The sequence below is a fragment of the Rousettus aegyptiacus genome, unplaced genomic scaffold, assembly GCF_014176215.1.
Source record: "Rousettus aegyptiacus isolate mRouAeg1 unplaced genomic scaffold, mRouAeg1.p scaffold_m13_p_6, whole genome shotgun sequence".
Lineage (NCBI taxonomy): Eukaryota > Metazoa > Chordata > Mammalia > Chiroptera > Pteropodidae > Rousettus > Rousettus aegyptiacus.
Window position 1 is genome coordinate 111,846,459 of NW_023416309.1, and position 25,507 is coordinate 111,871,965.

Consider the following 25,507-nt stretch of genomic DNA (forward strand, 5'->3'; position numbering starts at 1 on the left):
AAGCCTTCCTTCCTCCCCTTCCACATGCTCTTTCAAAGACCCACTCGCACAGCATGTTGCTCGTATTTTTATTTACCTTTGTGAACATCTGTCTTCCCAACTAGGGTGTAACCCTCTTAGGGCAAGATCATGTATTAGTGCTTCACGTTTCCCAGTCCATAGGGCGGTGCTGTGCGTTCCAGAGGCGTGCAATCAAAGCTTGCTGAATGAGGCCCAAGAAGAAAGTACAGGACAGGGAAATATTTGAGTCACCAGTAACCAGCTGGGAAGGGAGGCGGTGTCCCTGTCTCTTTCATCAACCTTACCATCTTCTGAGAAAGTCTTTTAGGGCCTCTGCCTGTTGTGACATTGGGCCTGGGGGATATTGAGAATTGAATTGCCCTGGGGCCTGCAGCAGCCTGATCCACATTCCCCTGGCTCTCTGGAATGATATCCCCACTCACCCCCCCCAGTCTCCTCCAGAGCAGGTTAAAGAAAGAAAGAAAGAAAGAGAGAGAGAGAGAGAGAGAGAGAGAGAGAGAGAGAGAGGAGAGAGAGAAAGAGAGAAAGAAAGAAAGAAAGAAAGAAAGAAAGAAAGAGAAAGAAAGAAAGAAGGAGAAGGAAAGGAAAGAAAAGAAGGAAGAAGGAAAGAAGGAAAGAAAGAAAGAAGAAAGAAACGAAAAAGAAAGAAAGAAAGAAGAAAAGAACAAAAACCCACATGGGGTAGATAGTCTAGGCCAGTTATTTAAGGACCACACACACGTCCAGCTGATGGCCCAGCCATAAGCCGTGCTACCTTCTGAAACAAAACCAAACTACTTCTCTTGACACATAGAACCACTCAAAATTGAATATACCCCGAACTGAACTTACCATCATTTTCTCAGTTCTCCCCAAGCTGAAGCTCCCTCTGTGAGTGAACATAACCATGAGGTTCCCAGGGGTCCTCCTTTCCTCTCCTTTCCTCTCCTTCCCTTGCTTTCTACATCTATCCTTTTATCCATACATTAACGTTTACTGACCACCAGGTATGCCAGGTGTTTAGGATACTTTAATGAGGAAGAAAAAAAGACAAAAATTCCTACTGTGCGGTGTACAAGCTAGGAGGGGGAGAGAGTTAAAAAATAAACATAACGAATGAATTACACAGTAGTATGTTAGGTGTATTCCTTTTCTATTGCAGCTGTGAGAAGTTACCATGAACTTACCAACTTAAAACAACACAAAAGTATGACCTTACGGTTCTGGAGGTCAGAAGTTCTAAAACCAAGGTGCCTCAAGGCCACGTTCCTTCAGGAGGCTCCAGGGGAGAATCTATTTCATTGTCTTTTCCACTTTCTAAGGGCCACTTGCATTTCATGGCACACGGTCCCCATCTTCCATCTTCAAAACCAGCAGCATAGCATCTTCAAATTTCTCTTTTTCTTTGATCTTTGCTTCCGGTGTCACGTCTTTACCATTGTGATGCTCCTACCTCCCTCTTGTAGGGACCCTTGTGATTACATTGGACCCACCTGGTTAAACAAGCATAAACTCCTCATCTCAAGGACATCTGTGAAGTCCCTTTTACCATGTAAGGTGACCTATCCACAGGTTCTGGGGATCAGGATGTCAACATTTGGGAGGGGGGCTATTATTCTATCTACCACAGAAAGTGGAAAAAAAAAGAGAGAGAGAGAGAGAAAGGACCGCAGAGAAAGGGGGTTCCAGAGTGCAGCGACAAACAAGTTTTGTCTATTCTACCTTCCAAGTACCTCTAGAACCCCTCCCCCACATGCCCCGCTGAAGGTCTCACTAAGGTCACCGGGGCCTCCCTAATGGGTTCCATCACAGTGACCTCCTCCTCACCTAAACTCTCCTCCATTTACTTGTCATACTTCTGATTATCACGGTTTAAATATTTAGTAATCCATTGTCTACATAAACTGGAATGAGCGTCACATGAACGGATCTGATTGTGACTCCCCTCAAAACCTCGGTGGCTTCCATCACTCTCAGAAAAAAGACTTAACACCACCGTGAGGTCTTGCCTTGTGGTCTGGCTCCAACACCTTCGGTTTCATCCTTTATATCATTCCCATTAGTGCCAACCCGATTGGCTTTCTTCCAGTCCTGGACTTGTCACCTGCTGCCACAAGGCTTTTGTATGTGCTATTCCTTCTGCCAGGAAGCACTTCCCCTACTCACCACGCAGTCGGCTGTCATTCATCCTCAGCCCTAGAGCCCTCTCTGACCTCTCTGGCTACATCGAAGGCCTCTGTTATTAGCTCTCCCAGCCATATGTTCTTCTCTCTAACACACTAGTCACACTTGCAAATTCACATTTTGCAAAGACTGCCAATCGTGACCCTGTGCCCATTCTCCCTTCTTTTTTGCAGTGTTAGAACCAGCCCAGCTAGTGTCATGTCCCAGCCTCCCTTGCAGCTAGCGTAGCCACGTGACCACATTCGGCCAATAGAATGAGAACGGAAGTGCTATGTGCAGCACCCAGGCATCTCCTCCCACTGGTCTTCAGCACTGTCGGGGAATGGCTACCACTGGAGCATGCCCTGTGGACCCGGAGATGGTGGCCGTGTATTGAGGATGGTGGACTGAGCTCCCTAGACCACCCACCTCTGCTCTGTTTCACGTGGTGTGACGATCAGCTTCTACCTTATTTAAAGCACGGCATGCTGGGAGTTTTCTCTTAGAGCAACTTAGCTTGTTCCCTCTGGTCCCCATTTGTTGGGTGAATATTTGGTTATCTCCTCATCAGATTGTCAGCTCCAAAAGGCAGGGACTGACTCTGGTTGTTTGTCCTTGCATTGGCCTTTGTGAGTGACAGGTCAGGTGTGGCCAGCCCATCGCATTTTTAGAAATCTCCGACATCACAAATTTAAGACTGGAGGTCCTCACCCTCACAAAGCCCCGAGTTCCTGAGAACACCTCTTCTTCCTCCAGGAATAAGATAGGGAGGAAGGGCCGTGAAAGACGAGATCGGGATGGCCGTTCGGAGGCCGTGTTCTGGTGCCCAGAAACAGCCGCTGGCCCGGACTGGCTCAGGCGTGACGAAGTGAAGCAGGAATTTGGGCACGTAATGTCACGGGACGGGCCCCCAGGCTTGGCACTTAGTCTCGGCCTATTGGCCTCGGACGAAGAACAACAGAACCACGTTCTATTTGAATGTGACGTTTTCATTAAAAATGAAAAGAACATTTGGATTACACTATTGAAAGTTTTCCCCGGTTTATCATCTGTGTATGATAATCTGTGTGGCAGCAGGGTGCCCCCCAAAAATATATCTGGGAGAAGGTATCCTAGTGCCGATCCTGGCGCCTGGCATAGAGCAGGTGTTCAAGGAGCAATAATGGTTAACAGCTACTGATCAGCGGGCTCCCAGCTGCTCTCAATGCTTCCTGGTTCCATCCTCCCTCCTCTCCAACGTCTCTAGCCCACCATCCACATCCACACCCCAGATCCCCTGGTTAAAAGCCTCTGGAGCTTTCCACGACCTCCAAGCCCACCTCTTAGCCTGACCTGGCCTAAGTCGTCCTCCCCGCCTCCTGCTTGCCCACCTTAGGCCACACTCTGGGTGTGTGTGGCTTTCTGAATTGTTTGTCACTTGCTGAAAGTGATGTAGTCTTTTCTGTAGTAAGAATCTTTGTAATTTCCACTGTGATTTCTTCTTCGCGTGTGTGTGAGTCTTCAAAAGATGTTGCTTATTTCCAAACTTTGGGAAATTTCTAGTGATCCGTTGTTGAGTTCTAATTTAATTCACTGGGTGAGAGAACATAGTCTGGGTGAATGCGATCCTGCGAAATGTGCTAAGGCATACTTGGTGGCCCAGCGTGTGTTCTAGGTAGGTGAGTGCCCTATATGCACCTGAAAAGAACGTGTGTCCTGCAGTTTGGGGTGTTTGTTGGCTTGATCGAGTTTGTTAGTTCTATTCTCATTGTCTATTACTGTGATTATTTTTCATCTGCTTGTCTACGATCACAGAGTCTTTAAATTTTTTCCTTTTAGTTCTTCGACATTTGCCATATATCTATATCATGCTGGCTTGCATTTCTCTGGAGAACCCAACTAATACAGGGTCTGAAATAAGGAGAAAGAGGCCTTGGCTCATTTTGTAAAGAATGTCTTTTCTGAAGTTTGAAGGGAGACTCCGCGTGACCACTTCCACTTCCGTTGAATGTTTCTGTGCGAGACCAGGCTGATCTTTGAGACCCCAGACCTGCCGACTGTTTCCTGTGAGGACAAAAACAGCTCTGCCCAGCAGAAGGTGCCAATTCCCATATTCAACCCAATTTATTTTTGAGTTTTAATAAAAATGTTTCTGTTGTTGACTGGGCTGCTGGGTCAGCACGAATTGTGGAAATCTGATCTCCACAAGAAGACAAAGGGCGGCACAGATTCGGATCTGGCGTGAGGAGTTGTCCGAGATTGGACAGGACAAGACAAAGAGGGCTGTGTGCGGGACCGCTCGGCCGTGTTCTCAAGGGCTGAATTATTTGGAAGGCAAGGTCAGTCTTTGCAACAAAGAAGAACATTGCAGGCGATGAGTCAGGAGTTTTGCCTCCACGTTACACGACTCCAACGTGAACTTCGTGAAAACATGAGGCCTTTCCCTGTTTTTCTTTTCTGAACAGGTCTCGGCAAGCTGAGACTGAATGTCTTTATTTCTAAAAATAATACCAACTTGGATCTCTAAGCTGATTCTCGCTATAGGACACCAGAAACCATGCTGGGACAAGAGCAAAATACTGGGAGGACAGAGCCAGGCCTGCTGGGAGTGACCCTTCCCAACTTCAGCAAGGACAGTGGTGGGGAGCAGCGGCTGTGGTGGCCGCTGGAAAATCCGAAATGGAATCGCACCGTAGAGGTCTCGGTAAGACAGAACCTGCCCCATCATGGGGTTTTCAGTAACCCTTGGTAGAGGCATTGCAGGGTATCACAAATACCCATACACTGCTGAAGACTTCCTACCAGACTAGCGATGTTTCCTTGCCCCTCCCACCAGATCGACAGCAGCACTCCCAAGACGAGGTCAAAGGGAAAGGCATGGAGGGAGGAGAAGGGCCAGGGGCAGTGGGGGCTGGGAAGGCAGGAGGTGAACATTGAGAAGACAGGTGATAACAAATCATGGACCAAATAATTCGGAAAGTCACAAGGTTCCTGCCTCAAGTGTATCACATGCGTCAGGGTCAAAGGGATCCAGGCTCTATAAAGAGCTAAACACCCCCTCCTCCCACCTCCCCCCCACCCCCCGACAATTCGAGTGTCCAACAAACAAACTGAAACTTTGTGTCCTCACTTAATGCCTCGGGGACAGTCCCAGAGGCTGCAGGATACACAGAGGAGCATGCTGTCTCAGGAGCCACCTCTCACCAGCTGTGTGACCTTGAGCCAACAACGTGTCCTTTGCCTCAGCGATCCCCTGTGGAGCGGGGATGATGAGCAGCGATCCCCAGAAGGGTTTCTTTCGTAAGGGCCGAGGAGTGAACACGTGAGAAGCAGTTAGAACAAGGTCTGATGCGTATGCGCTGTCAGGTGGGGGGGATGGGAAATGTTCATACATATTTATTAGCCGGGGCGATCGGGAAAACGAAGCGCATCCATTACTTTAACAAAGAACTTAATGGAGAGAATTGGTTAAGTGGGTACTACAGGACAGAAATGACAGAAAGAAGCCACTTGGGGGCAGAGAGAGCAAGAGTAACCGCTGGAAGCGACTACCCCGCCCCGCCCGATGGCTCGGGGAACAGGAGGAGAGGCTGGGTTCTGGGGTCCTAGAAGCCTAGAGGAGGGGTCCTGTGGGGCTGGGGCTCAGACCTCTGGGAAGGGGGCGCTGCCCAGCTGCTGCTGGCATCCCAAAGGCACGAAGAGGCTGGTTCTGGGGGTGCAGGTTCCCTGGAACCTGGACGTAAACGTCAGCATTGCCGGGGTGCTGATGCTCAGGGGACCAGGGCGACCGCAGGAGGCGGCGGGTCCTTTCCCCGCGTCGGCGGCGCGGGATCCTGGCACCCCCTGTTGGCAGAGGCTGGAAGGGAGCAGCACCCCGGATAAACGTGGCGCCGGGGTCCCCCAGCTGACCTGGTCCCCACTGCCCCGTCCGTCCCTCCGGGCGGCCTCGGGACAGTGGCTTGGAGTCGTGGGTGGGACGCGCAAGGCTAGAGGGTTAGAGACAGGCCCGAGTGCGAGTGTGGCCACAGGAGGGAGAGAACAGGACAGGTCGGCACAGTGGACGTCGGCACTCGGGAAGAGGTGAGGGCCCGCTGGGTGGGGGCCGCGGCCCGACGAGGGCGAAGATCATTCTGGGTCGGAGAGAGATGGGGGCAGGGGTGCAACTCCCAGACCCCAAGGTCACGTTCTCGAAGGGACTTGGAGCGAGGAGGGCTCTGCGGGAGGAAGGGGGGGTGGTGTGGAGGCTGCTGGAGGAGCAGGCGGGACCACACCTGGGGGCGGGGCGGGGCTCCGCGGCCCATGAAGGTCAGCTCTGGAGCCAGCCCTGGACTCAGTCCCGGTTCTGTGGCTCGCCTGGGGGCCTCCCTCAATCTGCACCTGCCTTTCTTCATCCGTGAAACAATGATTACAATAGTACCTGCCTCAGGCAGGGGTTGTGAGAACTAACCAGATGATGTACATATAAGGTTGAGGGAGGTGCCTGGTGGAATTTTACCCGTTTTTCTGAGAATTACCAGAGCCCACTGCCAAGAATACAATGCACCCCACACTCTGAATTCAGAGCAGGAGCAGCGGGGGGACTGCCTGGGAGACGCCCCTAGCACTGACGCTGTGAATCCTGTGTGTGGTCAAGGACTTGGCTGGCCTTTGTCCCCGATTCCTGGGAGGTGACCTCGAAATCCTTGGAATTTCCTGAGTAATAGGAGTGTCCGCTATTTCTGGTGGCCCCTCCAACCCCACCTGATAGTGTGTGATGAACCACGAGATATCAGCTTGACCTCCAGGGAAGAGACCGGGGTTGGACCTTGAGTTCGATCCATGAGTGCTGATTTAATCAGTTGTATCTACATAATGAAACCCCAATAAAAAGTCTAGACAACAAAACTCGGAGGAACCTCCCTGGTTGGCAATGCTCTGCATATTGTCACACATTGATTTGCTAAGAGGACGTGTCCCTGAGGACACCAGAACCTTCGTGTTTGGGAACCTCCTGGACCTCGCCTTATGTCCCTCCCTGTGGCTGGTTCGAATCTGTACCCTTCTGTTATCATTACACTATAATCAAGGAGAGCACTTTCCTGAGTTCTCTGAGTCATTCTAGTGAAAAAAAAAAAAATCAAACCTGAGGGCGCGTGGAAACCCCTGAATTTATAGGCAGCTGGTCAAAAGTGAGGGTGACTTGGGGACCTCCAGACTTGCTACTGGTGTCTGAGCGAGGACAGTGCCCTTAACCTGTGAAGTGCGGCCTAACTTTGGGAAGTTAATGTCACTGCGGCCTGACTTAAAAGAAAGAGAGAGAGAGAGAAAGGGTGAGAGGCCAGCTTTAGGGGACAGCAGGTGTCCGTACAGAGAGGCCTCACTTCTTCATGAGAACTCGACTGGCTTTTCTTGACACCTGGTAGGGGAGAGGGAGGTTGGGGACACAGTGGAATCATTGTAAAGTGTGTGGGACAGTAGAGGAAATACTTCACCTCCTCCGTGGCTATCCACTTGACCATGGGCCGGCTGATCTTCCCTGGGGCTTCCGAAGCTTGGACAGTGCCTGGGGGAGCTGGCATGGTACGCAGTCAGCCGGGAGGGGAAGGCCTGGGACCGCCCATCCCCCCAGAAGACAGATGCCATCCCCACAGCCCCGAGATGGACCTGGAGCATGGATGGAATTACAGATGCAGGGTTGGGGACTAGGGGAACAACTCAGAGCAATGTCGCGTGAGGCCACCTTCAAGGGGCAGCAGGAACAGGTAACCGAGGGGGTCCACTGGTAGAAGGTGAGCTGGCAACAGGCCTGTGGGGCCCCACTTGTCCACATCAGGTCTCTCGAGCACTGGTTCCCAACTTTGTCCCCAGAGGACATCGGCAAAGTCTGGAGACATTTTAGATTGCACAACTTAGGGGGTAGGGGGCGGTGCTACTGGCATCTGGCGGGCAGAGGCCAGGGACATTGCTAAATAAGGCAGAGGACAGGGCCCCACAACAAAGAATGACCCAGCCCTGATGTTAATAGTGCTGAGGGTGATAAACTTTGCTGTGGAGAATGAGCTAGATCAGCAGTGAAGACCCGGAGCACGGGACGGCCACGCCACCACCGCTGACCGGTCACCGCAGGGAACACATCTGGTTTCCATTTCTCTGCCCCCTGTTCAACATCACAGAAGTTAAGCACAGAGGAGGGGGGTGGTGTGTGAGAGAGATTCCCCAGCCTGTGCTGGGGGTGGACGGGGTACTCCGAAACAAATGTGACTTTTTAAATAAACAGACCTTAAACACCAGTGTGAGGCTGTGTTAATAACCAAAAACGACTGGAAAAGTGGAATCAGACTGAGGTGCTTTAAGAGGGAGACGGAAGGGGGTTTTGACAGAGCACAGCTGGTGATCGTTATCGGAAAAAATGAAACCTTGTCTTAATGTGCCCTTCGACAGGACAGGGCTCCTGAATGAAAGCCGCTACGTACGCGCATCGCTCAGCGCGCAAATAATTTTGCCTGGCACGAAATAAGAGTTTCAGAAATGCTGGCCACCTGCACGGAGAGGGAAGCGGGAAATCGGCAGCCTGCAGGGGCAGAGGGCTTCAGGATAAACACCGACTCGCGGGGAGGACTGGTTTCTGTCAAAGCACAAAACCTGGGAAGCGGGGCCGTTGCTCAGCGAGGTGCCTGGGCTCCCGAAAACATAGTTGAAGAAGTCTCTTCTTAAGCTACAAAGCAGTTTCTTTGCAGGGCGAAGCGGTGCCCCTAAAGTTGTCGCAATTCTTATTTCCTGAGGTGAGTCACTGAGAGAGTCTCCAAAGGTGGCCCCGCCTTCACTTCCCTCTCTCCCCGTCCGCTAATGCCGCCCCTCCCTCACGCCAGCGTCACCCCCCCAGCCTCTGAGCTGGCCTTAGTGACCCGCTTAAGCGCCAGAATGTGGCACAAGTGGTGTCTGGGGCCTCTGAGGCTAGGGCATGAGAAACCTCGCAGCTTCTGCCTGGGTCTCCTGGAGCGACTGCTCACGGGACAGCCCCTCTTGGAACTCTTGACGCTCCGTCACGTGGAGAGGGCACACGCAGGTGTTCTGGTTGATGGCCCCGGCCGAACTAGCCGACAGCGCACCTCAACTGTCACCACGTGACGGACTCATTTCGGCAACCACACGAGACCCCCCACAATGAGAACCGCCCAGCTGAGTCCAGTCTCCCCACAAAGGACCTAATAAATTATCGCTTTGGGCCACTACATTTTAGGGTAATTTATTACGCAGAAACAGATAATTGGAATGCTTCCCCAGGGAGTCAAGCGCTTGCAGAAACATATGCTCCTTTCTTGGATGAAAAATTGTCTTTCTAGTGATTGTTCAGGAAGGGCTCAAACGAGTGAGCTACTGGGGCTGATATCGCAAACCAAACACCATGACGGCCCGAGTTCCAGCTCACACACGGCACCGACTCATAAGCCGGGTCGCCCCGATGTAAGAGTCCTCCAGCCCTGAGCCTCCCCTTCCCCGCCCGCCCGTTTCTTCCTCCTCTCCATTCTCCTCTTCCCACCACTCCTCTTCCATCCCTCCGTAAATTTTAAACCGTTATTCCAAAACGACCACCATAGGAACGTGGTCAGGTTCTAAAACCTGACGGATATCGGAAAATACAGCGTGGCAGGTGCCAGGTGCCGGAAAATTCAAGGCGACCGCTGGAGACTCGCCGCTGGCGTGAGGTCTCTAAGCCCTCCCAGTGGGAAGGCAACGTTGTCTTCCTTTCACACGCAGGGACGATAGAATCCCCTGGTGGCTGAATACCAATTAGATATTAAGAAAAGACATTTCCAAAATTGTATTAGCCACTCAACAGGGAACTAGGAGTTAATTGAGCTTTTTAAGTCATGACGGCGCCTGCTTTGACACCGCCTAGTGGGGGTGCCTGTAATAACTGGGTGGGGGGGACTCCCCCTTTCCCTGGAGTCTGGGTGGCAGCCAGTTTTGTCACCATTCCCACAGTCCCACACTGGCGTCTGGGGAGGATGTGGGGAGAGACGGCAACGGTATGTGTCATGTCTGCACTATGCCTGATTCACTTCCAGAAACGAAATAGTCACGGAGACCATGACAGTTCATGACGCCCTTCGGGAAATCCGTGGCATTTTCCAGAAAACTCCGCGAGTCCTTTCGGCCCACCCGCCAGCTTGGAAAACGGGCTTCAGATCCTCCCGTTACGCTAAGTCAGCGGTTCCCAAATCCGTCCGCTCGTTGGAATCACTGGGGATCTTCGAAAAATTCTGAAGCCCAGGCCGCACTCCGGACGGGTTAAATCGCAGTCCCCAAGGGTGGGACCCAGGCATTCGTAGCGCTGGCAGTCCCCAGGGGGTTCCGGTGTGCTTGCTGGTTTGGGAGTCAGGGTGCTAAATGGCTCCATAAGGAGATCAGGCCAGTCTGTGCCTGTTTTCTTGGTGCTTCCTCTGAGAATGTCTTCCTTCAGGGGCGCCCCAAGGCCCAAGGCCAAAGTCACTCAGTGCATTTAGCACTTACTACAGCCAAGCCATCGAGTGGAACCCTTGCGAATAAACGAGGCTGGATTTAAAAAATTTCTGCATCTAATATACTTTTTATTCTGATCAAATGTTAAGCATTTTTTCCCAAACATAAAAATACACTGCAAGAGTGGTGATCCTTGGGGGGCGGGGGACAGTGGCTGGAAGGAGGCACGAGGGGTTTCTAGGATGTATCATTAATCTTTTTTAATAGAAATACGTCCGTTCATGAATTCATAGCTGATGATCTTTGGGCTTTTCCGCATGTATTTATACTTCGGTTAAAAACCGACACATACTGCACAACTATGGGGAAAATACAGAAAGTCCAAAGAAAATACCAGCAACAACCAAGGATCAGCACCTAGGGCCTCCACGAGTGACACTACTTTTTAGACAAGGTGACGTCCCTCCAAATAATGCCACCTAAATGCTGACCGCAACCCCTCACCCTTGCAAGGTGCCTCGGTGAAGCTGCCTGGGGCTCAGAGCCGAGCCCGGTCTCTGCGCTAGCATGGGCCCTCTGCACCCGTCGCGGAGGTCCTGAGTGAGACCTGCCTTACCCTTTCTTAACTAGCGTCCTGAATAATCGCTTTCTTTAAACACCACCCAGATCAGAATTTCAACTGCAGCCTTAGAAGCGGACATTTGGCACATCACAAAATGATAATCCCGAAAGGGACAATGCTGGTTCCTTGAAGTCCCTTATTTAGGGGCAAAATAAATAAATAAATAAACAAACAAACAAATAAATAATAGAGAATGCACACAACAGAAAATGAACGATTCAGTGGCAGTTAGTACATTCCCAGGCTGTGTGACCACCATCTCCATCCGGAACCCCGCCCCCCCACCCCTCCACCCCCACCCCCCACTCCCCGCCTGCCTCCCCTGCACGCCTCCCCCACCCCTCGGCAGCCACAAACCTGTTTCCTGCCTCTAAGGATTCGCCTGTCTGGACGGTTCATATCACATGTGGCCTTCGGCGTCTTTCACATTCCTGAGGTTCCATCCACACGGCCGCATGTATCAGCGCGTCATTCTTTCTCATGGCCGAAGACCACTCCACGATAGGAAAACCTGCCACACCGTGTTTATCCACTCGTCCGTCCTTGGACATCTGGGTTCTTTCCGCCTTTTGGTGTCTGTGAACAGAGTGGCTGCGTTCGTGTGGACGTGTGTCTCCGGCTCTCTCTGGTACATTCCAGGGGCGGGTCTGCTGGGCCACATTGTAACTCCACGTTTAGCCGTTTGAGGAACCTTGAGTCTCCTGTTTTTTTTTAATAAAGATGCTTTCTTCTCAAGGGCTGGTGGACCATCCTGGTTGTCTTCCAAATCTATTAGGACCTGCTTTTCGTGGTCACCTGCTAGACTCTGTTGAGCGCTCACCTCATGCAGGTCTTGTGTAGAATTAGAATTGGCCCCCGCTGCCCCACGTGGGGTCCTCAGCGTCTCAGAAGCGCCCGCGATCCCACACGGCAGGCGCTCGGTGTCCTGAGGTTCCCTGTGGCTCCTGCCTGCCGCTCAGCCTTTTCCTAGCCCGCGGGCCTTCTGCATGGCTAAAGGCTGCAAGTCAGGGTAACAGATCCACCCCTGAGGACTCAGCGTCCCTCTCCCTTAGGAATCACATATGCCTGCCAAGAGATGAAGCCTGTGGATCTGATCCCATCCTAGTCGTATTTTGCAGTTACTGAATGTCTTCCTTCCTTAAGTGCTCAAAGGTCACAATCCGAAAACATGTCACCGATCCTTGTCGTATGGCAACTGGAGCTCAGCCTAAAATGGTAAGATCATTGCACTTGTTTGCGAATGCCAAGTTCTGATGCTATGGATTTTTCCAGGCCATGCTGAGTGGGGAAGACTGACCTGCTGTTTTTAACGCTGCACTGGGAAATGGCTGTCCCTCCCTCCGGGGACCCATCGGCCTGCTGTGGGGAGCCAGGGGGAGCTGGGGTGTGGGACCGTGCCCTTTCTAGCAGCCACCGGGAGCCCAGATGCAGCTCCCTCCCCTGGGAGCTTGGCTGCATCTGCCAGAAGGATGCAGCCGGGAGAGGTCAGCCCATGGGTGTTTCTTAGGGACTTCTGTGTGCAGACACGGCTGGCTGGCTGTGCTTGCAGGAAGGAGATAAAAGGAGAAAAACGTTCTCCAGCTGACACCTACAAGGCCCTCACCACTCAGGAACACTCTCTGGGCTCCCTCCGTTTTTTGTTTTGTTTGCTTTTTGAAAATAATTTCACTAGCAAATTAGTCCACAGGCTTTGACAGGTAACCCCTTGGTTCCCCATTCCCTTTTCGAAACAGTGAGTTTCAGAGAAGGCCGCGAGGGTCATCTGATGGCGGCTTGAGGAGAAATGACATCTTAACTCATTCTCAAGAAGCCGGCCATGTCGCCATGGTCAGGGCTCTAGGGCAGTGAGCAGAGGGAATGAGGAAGTGTGCTTTCGGAAATGGGTCTCTTGTCGGATCAACGCAGAATCGCTCCCGGAGCTCCACAAGGCTCAGGGGCACACGCGTGTGGCATCAGGCTACCGCGTCCCCTGTCCCCAGCTCCCTTCCTCGGCCCCAGCTGTCCAGCCCGTCCTGTATAGTCATTACTTAAATTACCAGGCTCATATCTGGAAAGAATGGAAGGGTTTGACCTTCAGGAGGTGAGCCTTGCGGGGAAGCGATGTTTATTTTGGGGATGTGGATAGGGAGCGTCACGGACAGGCAAGTCCCGTTCCAGGCTCCGTGCCTTTTCGGTGGCCCTCATCTGTCTGCGCTCCCCGTGCCCTGCAAATTGGCTTCTACGTTGGAAGCCTGCGTGGCCGCACGGTTTGGGCAAAAAATGAGAGGGACACACCCCCCAGCAGCCACTAAGGCCAACGGGGCGCCTGTAGCTGCATTCCCAGAGGCAGCGTGTGCTTCTGGGGGCCAGGGCGAGGAAGGACTTTGTCTCCCCTCGGCCCAGAGGGGCGTCCACTCCGGTGGGAGCAATCGTCCCCAGACCATTAGCACAAAGTCACTGCCTGGCTGGCGGCTGTGTCCAGCGCACTGTCTGTTTGCTTTGGGAACGACCCAAGGACACATCTTAGCTTGAGAGAAATGTGAAAGTGGAAAACATTACACAACAAAAAGTACCCGGAAACCTGCGTACACGCCCATCCCCTCCGCGGGGATGCTCGCTTTCCGGCCCCCCCACGGCAGAGGTGCCAGGTCCCTCTTCCTGATTCCGGCTTCCTTTGGGGAATTGCCCAGGGAGGTCTGACATACATACGACTGGGGGGGGGCCTCTCTTCTCTCGAACGAGGACCTTTACCAGTTGCCTGGGGTCCCGAACCAGTACAAATGAGCGGGTGCATACGAAGCACAGTTGAGTGGGGTGGGGGACTGGCTGCGGCCTCAGAAGGGGACCTTCTCTCCCCTCACAAACATCCAGGATGTGGGGTTGGGTTTGAAGAACAAGCCAGAGCCTGCTCTGGGCTGAAACTGGAGCTGATGTCAGCAGGAGCCTGTGGAATGTCCCTAGCTTTGGCGCTTCATGTGGCCGTCCCACCTCACCACAGATGAGAGACAGCTGCTGCTGTCCGGTCACATGATAGGATCCGGGAGGGCCATACACTTCAGTTTGCTCCCCAGGGGGCTGTGCCCTCTAGCAAGTCCTTCCTGAAAAGGCAAGTGGGAAATTCTGCCACACTGAAAATTGATGAGCTGGTCTGCTTCTTACCCCTTCCTCAGGTGAAAAGTTAGGGTTCTGCAATCCTATAATGCTTTAGCAAAGATCCCAATTTCTCCCTCTTGGATAATTAAAAAAATGGAAACCGCCTTTCTTTGTAGTGGCCTCTGCCCAATGAGCCAAAGACCACGAAATCTATAGAATTATGTGCTGATCCAGGCAAGAGCGTTTTCGGTCTCACACAACAAATGCTTATTTGGGGGACACTAAGTTCCTGGCTTGTGCTTACTTGGTCCTGCTGGGGAGGTGGGAATGGTAGAAGGTTCTGTAGCCCACTGAGGACATAGTTCCCAGACTGTCTCCCTGCCCATCCATGGTTGGCATAATAACAGCCCCCCAGTGACATCCATATCGCAAACCCAGAACCTGAGAATATGTTACCTTCTATGGCAGAAGGGACTTTGCAGCTGTAATTAAGGCTCTTGCGATGGGGAGATGATCCTGGGTTCTCTGAGCAGGCCCACCGTGATCACAGGGGCCCTGTAAGAAGGAGGCAGGAAGGTTAGAGTCAGAGAAGAAACAAAAGTGGGACAGATATTTGAAGATGCTACACTCCTGGCTTTGGAGGTGAATGAAAGGGTCCTGAGCCAAAGAACGCAGGTGGCCTCCGGAAGCTAGAACAGGCAAGGGAATACAGCACTGCCAATCTCTTTTAAACTCGACCTTCAGAACTATCTGCAACAATAGGAATGTAATACACTAACACGAAACTCAGCTTTGTTTTTCCAAGGACTAGGGAACGAACTTACCTGCTCAGGATGCCAAAGGTGGCATAAACTAAGGTATGAGGTAAGATCTGAAAGTGGAGGAGGTGCCAGAGCAGTGTGCAAGCCTGGGCCGGGGCAGACATGCCCAGCTCCTCCCAACAGATCAAACCCTGACAACGCTAGGAGGTGGGCAGGTCCAGCTCCCAGACACCTCTCGCTTCCAACACCCACATGCACGATCTCCCTCTTTCAAGTCACCCAGTATTATTATATTTTTCGATTAAAATGTGATATTAATTTACACTAGAGTCCTAATAACTTGTTGATCCCCCCACTCATAGTCATTTGCTTTAGAAAAAGAACACGCCCACGAGAGATAATGCAGACCCTAGAAGAATAAATCTCAGCCAAATCTTTCACAGGCAGAAGGCCAAGTGAAGATGAAGACAGAGATAGAGGTGACAAATCTACAAGTCAAAGATGCCAAAGTTGCCAGCCAACCACCAGAAGCTGGGGGAGGGGCGTGGGACAGATTCTCTCAGCCTCAGAAGCCATGGACCCTGCCAACACCTGGATCTCCGACATCTGTGATCCTGGAGCTAGCCGAGAGGCAGTAAACATCTGCTAATCCATGCGGTTTGTGGCACTCTCTTGCGATAACCCCAGGAAACTAGTACAATTGCCTTCAGATGCTGGGCAGGAGGATGAAATGAGTGGGGGGGGGGGTGGCCCCGTGGGTCCTCCACACTGAGAGGGCTCTGGAAGCTAATTAACCTGACAGGCAGCCAGGATCAGCTGGCCCACAGGTGAGTGTGTTTGGGAGGCAGAGCCCACAGGCTCAGAAACCTGGGTTCCCAGCCTCAGCAAGGACACCCACGAGGACAAGGCGGCCACCCGAAGGGTAGAGCTAAACTCACCCTACCAGAGTAGCTGAAACTCTGCAAGCAGCCGAGAATCCTGCGTGACCAGCCTCCTCTCCTGGATCCCCCCCAACGTGTGGCATTCTCCGCCACCCCCAGCCTGCCACGGTCACCAGCATCTCCGGAACTCTCAGAATGGAGAGCAGCATCTGGGGCTGTCCTAGACCTCTCCCTTCCTTTGCCCTTGAAGCCTCCTGGCAAAAAGGACTTGAGGTCAAGGGCGGCCTTCAGGCCCTGCAATTCAACTGGGGAGCTTCAGAGAACAGAGGGAAGGCAGGAGTCCTCTCCTAATAAAGGCCAGTCATTTGTCAGCTGGCAGCCTTGGCTCCATGTTTCCAGAGAGCTGGGACCAGGCCCAGGGAAGGCGTGCTTTCTTTATCTGAAGAAGGGAAAAAGGGGGTTCCCATGTGTGTCTCCCTGAGGGAGGCTGCCCACAAGGAGGAATGGGAGTTGGCTGAGGGAGATGGAAAGGCAGTCTCTTCCACCTATGAGACCGGTATTACCTGTGCACCAAGCTCTGGGTTGCCAATCAGGTCAGATCAAACCTGATACCAGGCCCATGATGGGCCTCACTGGGCACGAAGGCCAGTTGCTTACTCATCGGGATCTGGGAGATGAAGCCTGGAGGGGGCTTTGAAGATGCTTCCTCTTTCTCCAGGCGACTCTGAGCCGCGAGGTTACTGGGGCAGCTCTGTGACAAGAGACCCACTAGGCCAACAGCTACTCAAACATCTGTGGGAAGCCTAAGGTAGGCTCAGCCTCCCAGGCAGAGGGGTGGGCCTCCTGGGTCTGCCTCTCAGCTCCGCTGGGATCTGGTCTGGCAGCTTGGACAAGACCCTTCACCTCTCAGGGTTTCGGTTCCCCCAACTGTCAAACGGGGGAAAAGCATCTCGCTCTTGCCCAATCTGTCTCTTGAGCCAGGGATGCTGATGAGTGAGTTTCCGGAAATGACAGAGTTCTTTAGAGAGTGGCTGGGGAGAGGCGGCTTGGGAGGGGGAAGGTTAATGACAAGAATGAGGGGGACAGAGCAGAGACCAGAGGTGAAGAGGGCAGGCGGAGAGGCGGCAGGGAGGACAGAGAAGCCATTGTGCGGTTTAGAACCGGGGCCAGAGGGCCCGCCCCCCCAGGCCGGATAAAGACCCAGCAGGCTGCCCCGCCTCCCCTAGCCCGCTAGGATTTTTGTCAGCCCGGCCCCCGCCCGGCGCCGCGACTCCCCCCGGAGCGCAGGGAGGGAGACCCTGTGGCAGGCGGGCTTTCTTACCACGGACTCAGGCACAGCCAAGTCTTCTCTTCCCTGTGCCTCAGTTCCCCATCAGGCTTCAAGGTTTAAGGCGTCGGCTTGTCGGGCCTGATGGAGTGCCCTTCCTACCGGGGAAGAAGGGAGAGGATGCCCTGGCCGTCCCCGCAGCCACCTCCCTCCAAGGTTGAGACCTCAGGGGTCACCACCCCGCGTCCTCTAGGCGCCAAAGCCCAGACTCCGACCCCTTCTGGAGAGTAGAGGAGGGGAGGGAATGGAAAAGGAGGATGAGGTCCGACGCCCAGCTCGTGCGCAGAACCCTTCTCTCCTGCCGCTGCTCGCGTCCCCGCATCGTGTGACCGCGCCACTGCAGCTGCAGCTCTGCCCTCCCCTCCCCTCCCCTCCCCGCGCCAGATCCTAAGGGGTGTGGGGGAGGGGGCCGCCGGTTCTAGACCGGACCTGGGCAGATGCGCGCCGCGGCTCTGTACGAAGGTGATGACGCCCCAGCTCCCTCCCCTCGTTCTTAGTTTCGCGGAGTTTCTCGATCCGTGAGCGCGTCGCCGAGTCACCTTCCCGGAACGCGCTCGGGACGCCTAGGACCCAGCCAGGGCTGCCCGGGGGCCGCACGGAGCGGAGCTGCGCGCCCCGGGCCCCGCGCCTCCCGCGACCCAGGGGCTCTCGGGCCCCGCGCCCCCAGGCGGTGGGAAACCAGGCCGCGGAGGCGCGCCCGAGTTCCCCGCGCCGCCGGGACCTGCTTCTTTTCTGCTCAAAGGGGCGATGAGGAGAGGTGTGTGGGGGTCGGATGGGGGCAGGTGTGGGCGCGTGAGCTCTCTGAAGCCTGGACATGAACCACCCAGCCCCCTTCATGGGGTTGTTTGTTTGTTTGTTTGTTTGTTTCTAACTTTGGCCCTACCTGGTCAGGTCGCTAAGCCAACAAGGGTAACTCTCCTCTGGGTTTCCGCAAACAACCCCCCAGGGATTTTACTCGAGTTGGTCGCAGGCACGTTCGCCCGTGATATGTGTGTCACACACACTGACATACGCGTCCCCGTTCGCCTCCGCTGAAGTGAAAACTCCCCGGCATGTTTGCATCTTCGGGGTGAGCCAGTGGGGACAGCGAGGGACACGCCCCTGATGCTGGGCTCTCCAATCCCGAAGACGACCCCTAGGCCTGTTTACACCGCCAGGCTCCTCTCGGGTGGGTGAGGGGCTTGGTCCTGATCTCCCTCCGCAGGCAGTTTTTCTGACACATGAGCCTCGATGGTCCTCCAGGGATCCAACTTTTGAGGTTCTTGGCTAGGGCCCCTCCTCCAGACCGCAGCCCCCCGGCCGGTCTCCTGCCCTCCCCGGGAAGACGCGCTTGGCTGCTTCGGGCTCGGTGGCTGCTGCGGCATCAGGAAGCTTAAAGTAACCCTCTGGGGCAGAACGGGGGCGGCGGGAGCGGCGCCCCGGGAGGGGCGGGGTCTGGGCCCTGAACTCCGGGCGGGCTGGAGCGGGGCGCGTGGAGGGGGCGCTGCACGCCCGCCGCAGGCAGCGCAGGCGGCGCTTCCGGGAGACCCCGGGGCGGCCGGCGGCAGCATGCAGGGGCAGCGGAGAACCTGCCCCCGGCGCCGCGTCCCGGGCCACTCCGACTTTTGGTGTCGCCGCGAGCTCGCGCGGGGCCTGCGCTGCGCCTTCACCTTCACGTGCCTGCGACGCTGCGCTCGCAGGGCGCCGCCCGTGGCCCGGCCCAGGACTCCCCGCCTCGCTGACTGCCTCCGCCTCTCCCTCGGCCGGGCCGCGGCTCCACCTTCTCGCCGGTCGCCTACTCCGGGCGGCGGGGGCGCGTGGTCGCGCCGCCGGACCCAGTCAGTGGCCTGCGGCCTGCGCGTGGCCGAGCCGCGGGCGCGGACCCTGCCGGAGCGGCGCGGCGAGGCCGGCGACCCGCGGCCCTGGCCGCGCCTGGCGCTGGTTCCACCCTCGCGGGCGCGCGGAGCGCGGGGCGTGGCCAGGCTGGGCGCGGAGGCTCAGCGCCCTCCCGGCACCGCGGCGAGGGGCGGCCAAGTTCGGTGAAAAGTTTGAGGCTGGAGGCAGCGAAGCCGCAGAGTCGGCGTTTGTACGGCGCCCCCGTCGTCCCTGAGTCGCGGGGCTGAGCCCGGCTCGGGCTGTGTTCCGCCCTAGGCCACTGTAGGGAACAGAGGTGGAGCCTCCCGAGCAGACCGGACCGACTGGGCAGGACCTGCCGCCCGTCCTGCCCTCCCGTGGCTCGAGGCTCCTGGGCGTCCCGGAAAACTGGGCCACGCATTGGGTGGCCTCCGCGCCCACTCGGCGCTGTGCGGCGGGAGGGGGCAGCTGGCGGCCGGACTCGGGCTCAGCCCTAGCGAGACCCGGGAGCTGCCTCCACGAGCGCGGCGAGCGTCCAGGCAGAGCCGGCCCTTGGTGCGCGCGGCTACTCTGGCCGCCCTGGAGCTCCGGCTAGGGGACCCGGCGACCGGGCTGGCTCGCCCGAACTTCGTGCCCCGCGATGTCCGCTCAAGTTTTGGAATTATTACGGAACTGGACTCCCGTCCTCCTGGCAGCCCCCTGGGGGTGACGGGCTGATCCCACGGAAAGAGGAACCGGTCTCTGACTCATCTGTTGGGCCAGAACCTGAGGCTCCAGCGGGGACAGCCCCCACGAAGAGACCCTGCGCCCCTGGGGTGGGGGTTCTACTCTAGGACGGGAGCGCCTTTGGTGCCACGGGACCTCAGCTTTCTGGACCTCTGGGGATGCCAGAGCGTGCTGCTCCCTGTGCGTGGCCCGAGGATATGGCTGGACGCCCCTCACCTCAGGGAGCCAACCCCGACTCCGCGAGCGCTGTCTCCTCTCCCTCAGATCCGGCAGCCGCAGGGAATGACGCGGGTGCCCCCACAGCCCGGACTCCGGGCGGGGAGGGCGAGCCCCACAGCCGGCAGCGAGACGCCCGCCTGGGCAGCACCGATAAGGAGCTGAAGGCAGGAACCACTGCCGAGGGCAGCACCCCGACGGCGCTGGGGAACCCCTGGCAGCGCGAGCCGGGGGTCAAGGCTATGGATCCAGGTTTGTGGGGCCCCAGTGGGAAGGGATATAGGAGAGTCCCTTCTCTCCCTGTCTGGTGTTGGCTGGACAAAAGAGAGGGGCTAGGGACGCTAGAGAGACACTACGAGGAGGCCAGAAGCCGGCTAGCAGGAGCCAAGGATGGGGGTGTCAAGGGCGTGCCGATCCCCCCTGGAGTTCCCCACTGGCGGCCGCCGCCTCTGGCCGTGCTGTATTGCATCAATGGCCCGAGTCTTTCAGGCACCACGTTTCCACCCGTGCCTCCTGCCTGACCCTCGGCCTCCTAGCGGCCGGTTGGAGACCTGCGCCTTTGCGGCTTGTTTTCGCAGCCGGTGGTCCCTGGAGCCTGCTGCCACGGCCCTGCCGCGTGCTGGTGCTGCTCAACCCGCGCGGGGGCAAGGGCAAGGCCTTGCAGCTCTTCCGGAGCCACGTGCAGCCCCTCCTGGCCCAGGCCGATGTCTCCTTCACGCTCATGCTCACGGGTGAGTGCCTCCCCGAGCGGGTGCAGGGAGCATCCACTGCCGGCGAACCCCTCCCCCCCACACAGCCGCTCCGTCTCCCCACAGAGCGGCGGAACCACGCCAGGGAGCTGGTGCAGTCGGAGGAGCTGGGCCGCTGGGATGCGCTGGTGGTCATGTCTGGAGACGGGGTGATGCATGAGGTGAGGCCCGCACAGGAGGCTGGGAGTGGGGGGTGGGCGCGGGGTGTCCCTGGGCTGAGGCCACCCGTGCTTCCGCAGGTGGTGAATGGACTCATGGCGCGGCCGGACTGGGAGACCGCCATCCGGAAGCCGCTGTGCAGCCTGCCCGCGGGCTCCGGGAACGCGCTGGCGGCCTCTCTGAACCATTACGCCGGGTGAGAACCGGGGCCAGAGCGGGCCTCAGCTTTCCCTCCAGGCCGCCCCTCTGCTGGGTGCTTTTACCAATTCCCATTTTCTGGGGAACTTCAGGTCCCCCTTTTCCGGAGCTTCCACCCTTAGTTCTGGGACCCGTTTCTGGTGACACCAGCTGGCTACCTCCAACTGCGCCATCTTTCTTTCATTCCTGCGGACTCCCTAGGCAGCCGGGGTCCCCTTGCCTGCCCCCACTCCCCGGGAGGAGGAAGGGGAGGATGTACGACGACCCTTTTTCCCCTGCAGCTACAAACAGGTGACCAACGAAGACCTCCTGACCAACTGCACCCAGCTGCTGTGCGGCAGGCTGCTGGCTCCCATGAACCTGCTGTCTCTGCAGATGGCCTCCGGGCTGCGGGTCTTCTCGGTGCTCAGCCTGGCTTGGGGCTTCATCGCCGACGTGGACATCGAGAGCGAGAAGTTCCGGCGCCTGGGGGAGATGCGCTTCACCGTGGGCACCATCCTGCGCCTGGCGACCCTGAGAATCTACCGGGGCCGACTGGCCTACCTTCCCGCAGAACGGGCGGTCTCCAAGGTGCCCGCCTTCCCCGCTCTGGACCGGCAGGACCAGCCGGGCCCCGTGGACACCCAGCTCGTGCCCTTGGGGGAGCCAGTGCCCCCTCACTGGACCGTGGTGCCGGAGCAGGACTTCGTGCTGGTGTTGGCGCTGCTGCACTCCCACCTGGGCAGTGAGATGTTTGCTGCACCCATGGGCCACTGCGCGGCCGGCACGATGCACCTGTTCTATGTGCGGGCAGGCGTGTCTCGGGCCATGCTGCTGCGCCTCTTCCTGGCCATGGAGAAGGGCAGGCACATGGACTGTGGCTGTCCCTATTTGCAGTATGTGCCCGTGGCCGCCTTCCGCCTGGAGCCCAAGGACGGGAAGGGCATGTTCGCCGTGGATGGGGAGCTGGTCGTCAGCGAGGCTGTGCAGGGCCAGGTGCACCCAAATTACTTCCAGATGGTCAGCGGCCGCGTGGAGCCCCCAGCCCCTCTGGAGCCACAGCCCCTACCCAGCCAGAAGCCTCAGCAGACGCCGCCTCCAGAACCCCTGTGACTCCGTGGGCCTTGCTGTGCCTTAGTCCGTCTCCTCAGTCTAATTTGAGCTCAGGACTCTCCCTCCAGGATGGGAGGCCCCGTCCCAGCTTGTGTGGGAAGGACTCCTGAAGGGTGGGTAGAGGCCGCGTTTTGGAAGAAGGCCCCAGGCCAGGAGCCCAGCTGCTTGGGCCCCACCGCCCATGGAAGCCACTCCTTTGTTGCGAGTTGGATCCAAATAAAGTGACATTCTCAGCCTACTGGTCTTATTTTAGGGGTTAGGGAGAGAATGGAGTCTTCTGCCGCAGCTCTAGAATTTCACGTTAATAATGCCCGATGGTGCCTCGTAGACTGGGCAGTCATTTAGGTGGTGGGCACAGGACCAGAGCTGGTCCAGGCTTCTTTTAGCAGGGGTAGGGCCCTGCCCCAAAGATGATTATACCCCCTTTGGCCAGGCAGCTCAACCGACCACCTCCCCCCATACACCGGATGCCAGGCTGAGAGCTAGTATGTCTCACCTAGGGCCACACAGCCAGCCAGTCTCAGAGAAAAGGGAAAATGCCTCCAATTAAGTGGCGCTGGGGAAACTGCCAAAGAGCAACAGAGGGCCCTGGGCTGCCCTGCCCCACCCCGGCCTGTGGGGGAATGCCGGGCAGGATTTAAAAGGCAACAGCGGGGAGGGGCGGATACCGGTCCCCCGAACCGAGCAACCCTTTTGGCTCAATGCCCAGGACAGGTGCTTCGATGTCAGTGGCCCCAGCATCTGGAGGGTGGTGACAGTGTTAAAACTGGCTCTCGAAGAACGAACACGGCCCTGCCCGGAGGCGGAAGCACTGAACGCCAGCCACGCTCCCGGGCCCCGCTCTCTGGGCTCCCGTGAATCCTACGGCTGGAGACACAGAGGGCACGAAGCCCCGGTGCTGCTGCGCAGGCCTTCCCTGGCCACGGGGGTCTCTCCTTCCCCTGGGGACGGGTGTGTGAGGTGCCCCAGAGGGGAAGAAAGGCGACAGAGCCTGGATGAATGGCAGAGGCAGGTTTAATGGTGCCACCTTGTCTTTTTTTGTACATCGTAATGAGCCAAACAAAAAAATGCAAGTAAAAAAAAAGTTTAATCACACAGCACTTTATACAGATATCTTAAGCAGTAGGCATTCACATCTCCACACGAACAACGCACTGGGAAGCACAGCCTCGCCAGTCGCTCCGGATGCTTCTCAAACAAGATCCCGACTCTGGGCTCCGGACGCCGCGGCCCGTGCGCGGGCCGGCCCCGTCCTTCCCGCGGCCGCTGCCCGCCGGGCGAGTATGGCACAGCACAGGTGTGGAGCCAGCTTAAGGCGGACAAGACGCTCATGCTTTGGCTTTTTTTGTTTCTTTTTCTAATAAGAGTTAATATCTTTGCTTTTGAGATTTATTTTCTTTCAACCTTAAATATTACATACATACACCAAAAATTACATAGCTGCAATGTGCTCAACAGCATCCTCTTAACCTGGAGCTTCACATTATCAAAAGCTTAGAAAACTTGTAAACCTCTGGGCCTGTCTGCGAGGGCGGGGACCCCACGCAGGCCACCTCTCTGACCGAGCCTGCAGTTTTGTAAGCTAAGGGCTGACAGGAGGCCCGGTGCTCGTGGGAGAGAGGGCTGGCTCGCCGTGTGCAGTGAGCTACAGGCCACCTCCCCGCGTTGGCATTTCATAGTGGGAGGGGCGAAGTCCCTGGAGAGGCCCTAGCACTTGCCCAGGCCTTGGGTGTGCTGTTGCTCCCGCCTCCTGGGGCCCTGGGACCTGACTGAGCAGGGGGCAGACACTGGCTTCAGGTCAAGCGGGAGGAGGACCCTGAAGCCAGAACTCCGGACTCGCGGTCACGTGGGACAGGAAGAGCAAGGCACCTACAGCTGTTTCTTTCCCAGCAGCTCCCTGGGCCTCACTTCATGGTAGTGTGAGGGCCACCACCTCTCGTGGGTGGCACCCTGAACCCAGCCTGGTCCCAACCTCTCCTAGAGGGCCAGTTCAACAGGCCTGAGGGCTATCCTGTGGTAATGGGCCAGAATGGAGCCAGGGGTGGGTGACAGCGGCTACGACTCCCAGAGAAGAGTGTTGATGCTGGGGGATGAGGGAGGTTCTGGTGGCAGTGGCCTGGGACATGGGGACGCGACAATGGAAGGGGCCGGGGGAACCGCTGGCGCAACCCGCACGTCACGCGAGGCGCACCCGCGCGTCTGGCGGCCGCTCTGCACAGCGCTCGGCCCCCGGGGCCTCCGCGTCAGGCCCGAGGAGGACGCCACCTCCGGCGCGAGGTGGAGATGGCAAACGGGAAGTGCCAGGACAGTCGGCCTGGGGTGACAAGTGGAAAATCAGCCACGGCATTCGGAACTGCTTCGCCACAGGGGACCCGCCTGTTGAAAGATTGCTTCGGAATAGAAACGGCAGCATCTCAAGAAACTTCTTGCACATCAGCATCAAACTCACCTTGGGAAGGGGGGGGCAGTGGGGGCCCCGCATGGGGGACAGAGGAGGAAATGGGGAGAGGGGAGGTTCCATGGCAGGGAGTGAGCAGGCAGAAGCTGGCCTCTCCCACCGAGATCTCCTTCCTCGAGGGCTGGCGGCTACTGGTCGCCTGAGCTCTCAGGCATGCCGGCCTCCACCAGCGCGGCCCGGAACTGCATCAGGACGCCGCGGATGCTCTTGATGAAGCCCTTCGAAAGCGGGAAGAGGGGGAAGCCGATGTCAGGGTAGCCGCTCTTCTCAGGCAAGAAGCTCCGGTAGCTCTTCCTCCGCTTCTTTGGTTTGACACTAGGTGGCACCGAGGTGTCAGGCGCTGCGTCCGAGGTCTGGTCTGTGTGGTCCCTGCTGGCCGCAGCCGGGCCCTGGGCGCCGCCCTCCGAGTCCGAGCCCTGGGAGGCCTCTCCCGGGGCCGGCCCGCCGTCCTCAGGTTCTTCTCGGCCGCAGTCTGAGAGCTCCGCCCCGGCGGGCGGCTCTGCGGAGCTGCTGTCCTTGGACACCCCGTTGGGCAGCGCGGGGGCCCTCTCCAGCAGGGCGTGGGTCTCCAGCCAGGACTCGATGCGGCGCACCAGCCGCCAGCCGCCGGCGCGGAAGTGCTGCCGGACCTCCTGCGCGAAGACCTCGGGCGGCCGCCGCACCAGCTGCGTCATGGACTGCACCACGCGGATGAGCGCCATCTCGTTGTAGCAGCGGCTGTTCTCGTAGCCCTCCTGCAGGCCGCGGTCGCTGTCGAAGCCGGCTTCGTTGTAGTACGGCTCGTTCACCAGGATCAGGCCTGCGGGGGGAGCCGCGCAGGCTGGCCTGA

The 25,507-nt window shown here is 56.9% G+C and overlaps 2 protein-coding genes and 1 long non-coding RNA gene across 12 annotated transcripts in view; 1 reads left to right on the top strand and 2 right to left on the bottom strand.

Annotated features, from left to right (window-relative positions):
* Positions 1–9,346: 9,346 nt before the first annotated feature.
* Positions 9,347–17,654, bottom strand: LOC107501265. Of its 4 annotated transcripts, XR_004951294.1 has the most exons (6): positions 17,242–17,642; positions 14,735–14,833; positions 14,174–14,283; positions 12,504–12,743; positions 11,564–12,413; positions 9,347–11,341 (listed from the first exon to the last, which is right to left on the bottom strand). It is a non-coding gene; the product is annotated as an uncharacterized LOC107501265 (long non-coding RNA). The 4 variants fall into 4 exon arrangements; XR_004951293.1 differs by having other exon boundaries at positions 12,504–14,283; positions 17,242–17,654; XR_001594723.2 differs by lacking the exon at positions 12,504–12,743 and having other exon boundaries at positions 17,242–17,636.
* Positions 16,637–22,453, top strand: SPHK1 (sphingosine kinase 1). Of its 6 annotated transcripts, none has more exons than XM_036222317.1 (6): positions 16,637–16,728; positions 20,071–20,274; positions 20,601–20,753; positions 20,838–20,932; positions 21,011–21,126; positions 21,410–22,453. In XM_036222317.1, exons 2-6 carry the CDS (start codon positions 20,265–20,267, stop codon positions 22,218–22,220), a joined length of 1,185 nt encoding a protein of 394 aa, XP_036078210.1. In that variant the 5' UTR covers positions 16,637–16,728; positions 20,071–20,264; the 3' UTR covers positions 22,221–22,453. The 6 variants fall into 6 exon arrangements, with proteins under 6 accessions (XP_036078210.1, XP_036078209.1, XP_015982692.2 ...); XM_036222316.1 differs by lacking the exon at positions 16,637–16,728 and adding an exon at positions 17,938–18,624; XM_036222318.1 differs by lacking the exon at positions 16,637–16,728 and adding an exon at positions 19,237–19,785 and having other exon boundaries at positions 20,051–20,274.
* A 763-nt stretch (positions 22,454–23,216) lies between these two features.
* Positions 23,217–25,507, bottom strand: part of UBE2O (ubiquitin conjugating enzyme E2 O) — a 45,191-nt gene continuing 42,900 nt past the window's right edge. For both annotated transcript variants that reach the window (XM_036222313.1, XM_036222312.1), the window contains exon 18: positions 23,217–25,477. In XM_036222313.1, coding sequence (XP_036078206.1) covers positions 24,807–25,477 — 671 coding nt within the window. In that variant the 3' untranslated portion in view covers positions 23,217–24,806. The remainder of the gene's footprint in view (positions 25,478–25,507) is intronic.

Bases quoted from the DNA above. Each gene is read 5' to 3' on its own strand.
- SPHK1 (XM_016127206.2), top strand. From the start codon at position 19,965: ATGCCAGAGCGTGCTGCTCCCTGTGCGTGGCCCGAGGATATGGCTGGA. The intron at 20,933-21,010 runs GTGAGGCCCGCA...GTGCTTCCGCAG, and splicing joins GAGACGGGGTGATGCATGAG to GTGGTGAATGGACTCATGGC. The intron at 21,127-21,409 runs GTGAGAACCGGG...TTTCCCCTGCAG, and splicing joins TCTCTGAACCATTACGCCGG to CTACAAACAGGTGACCAACG.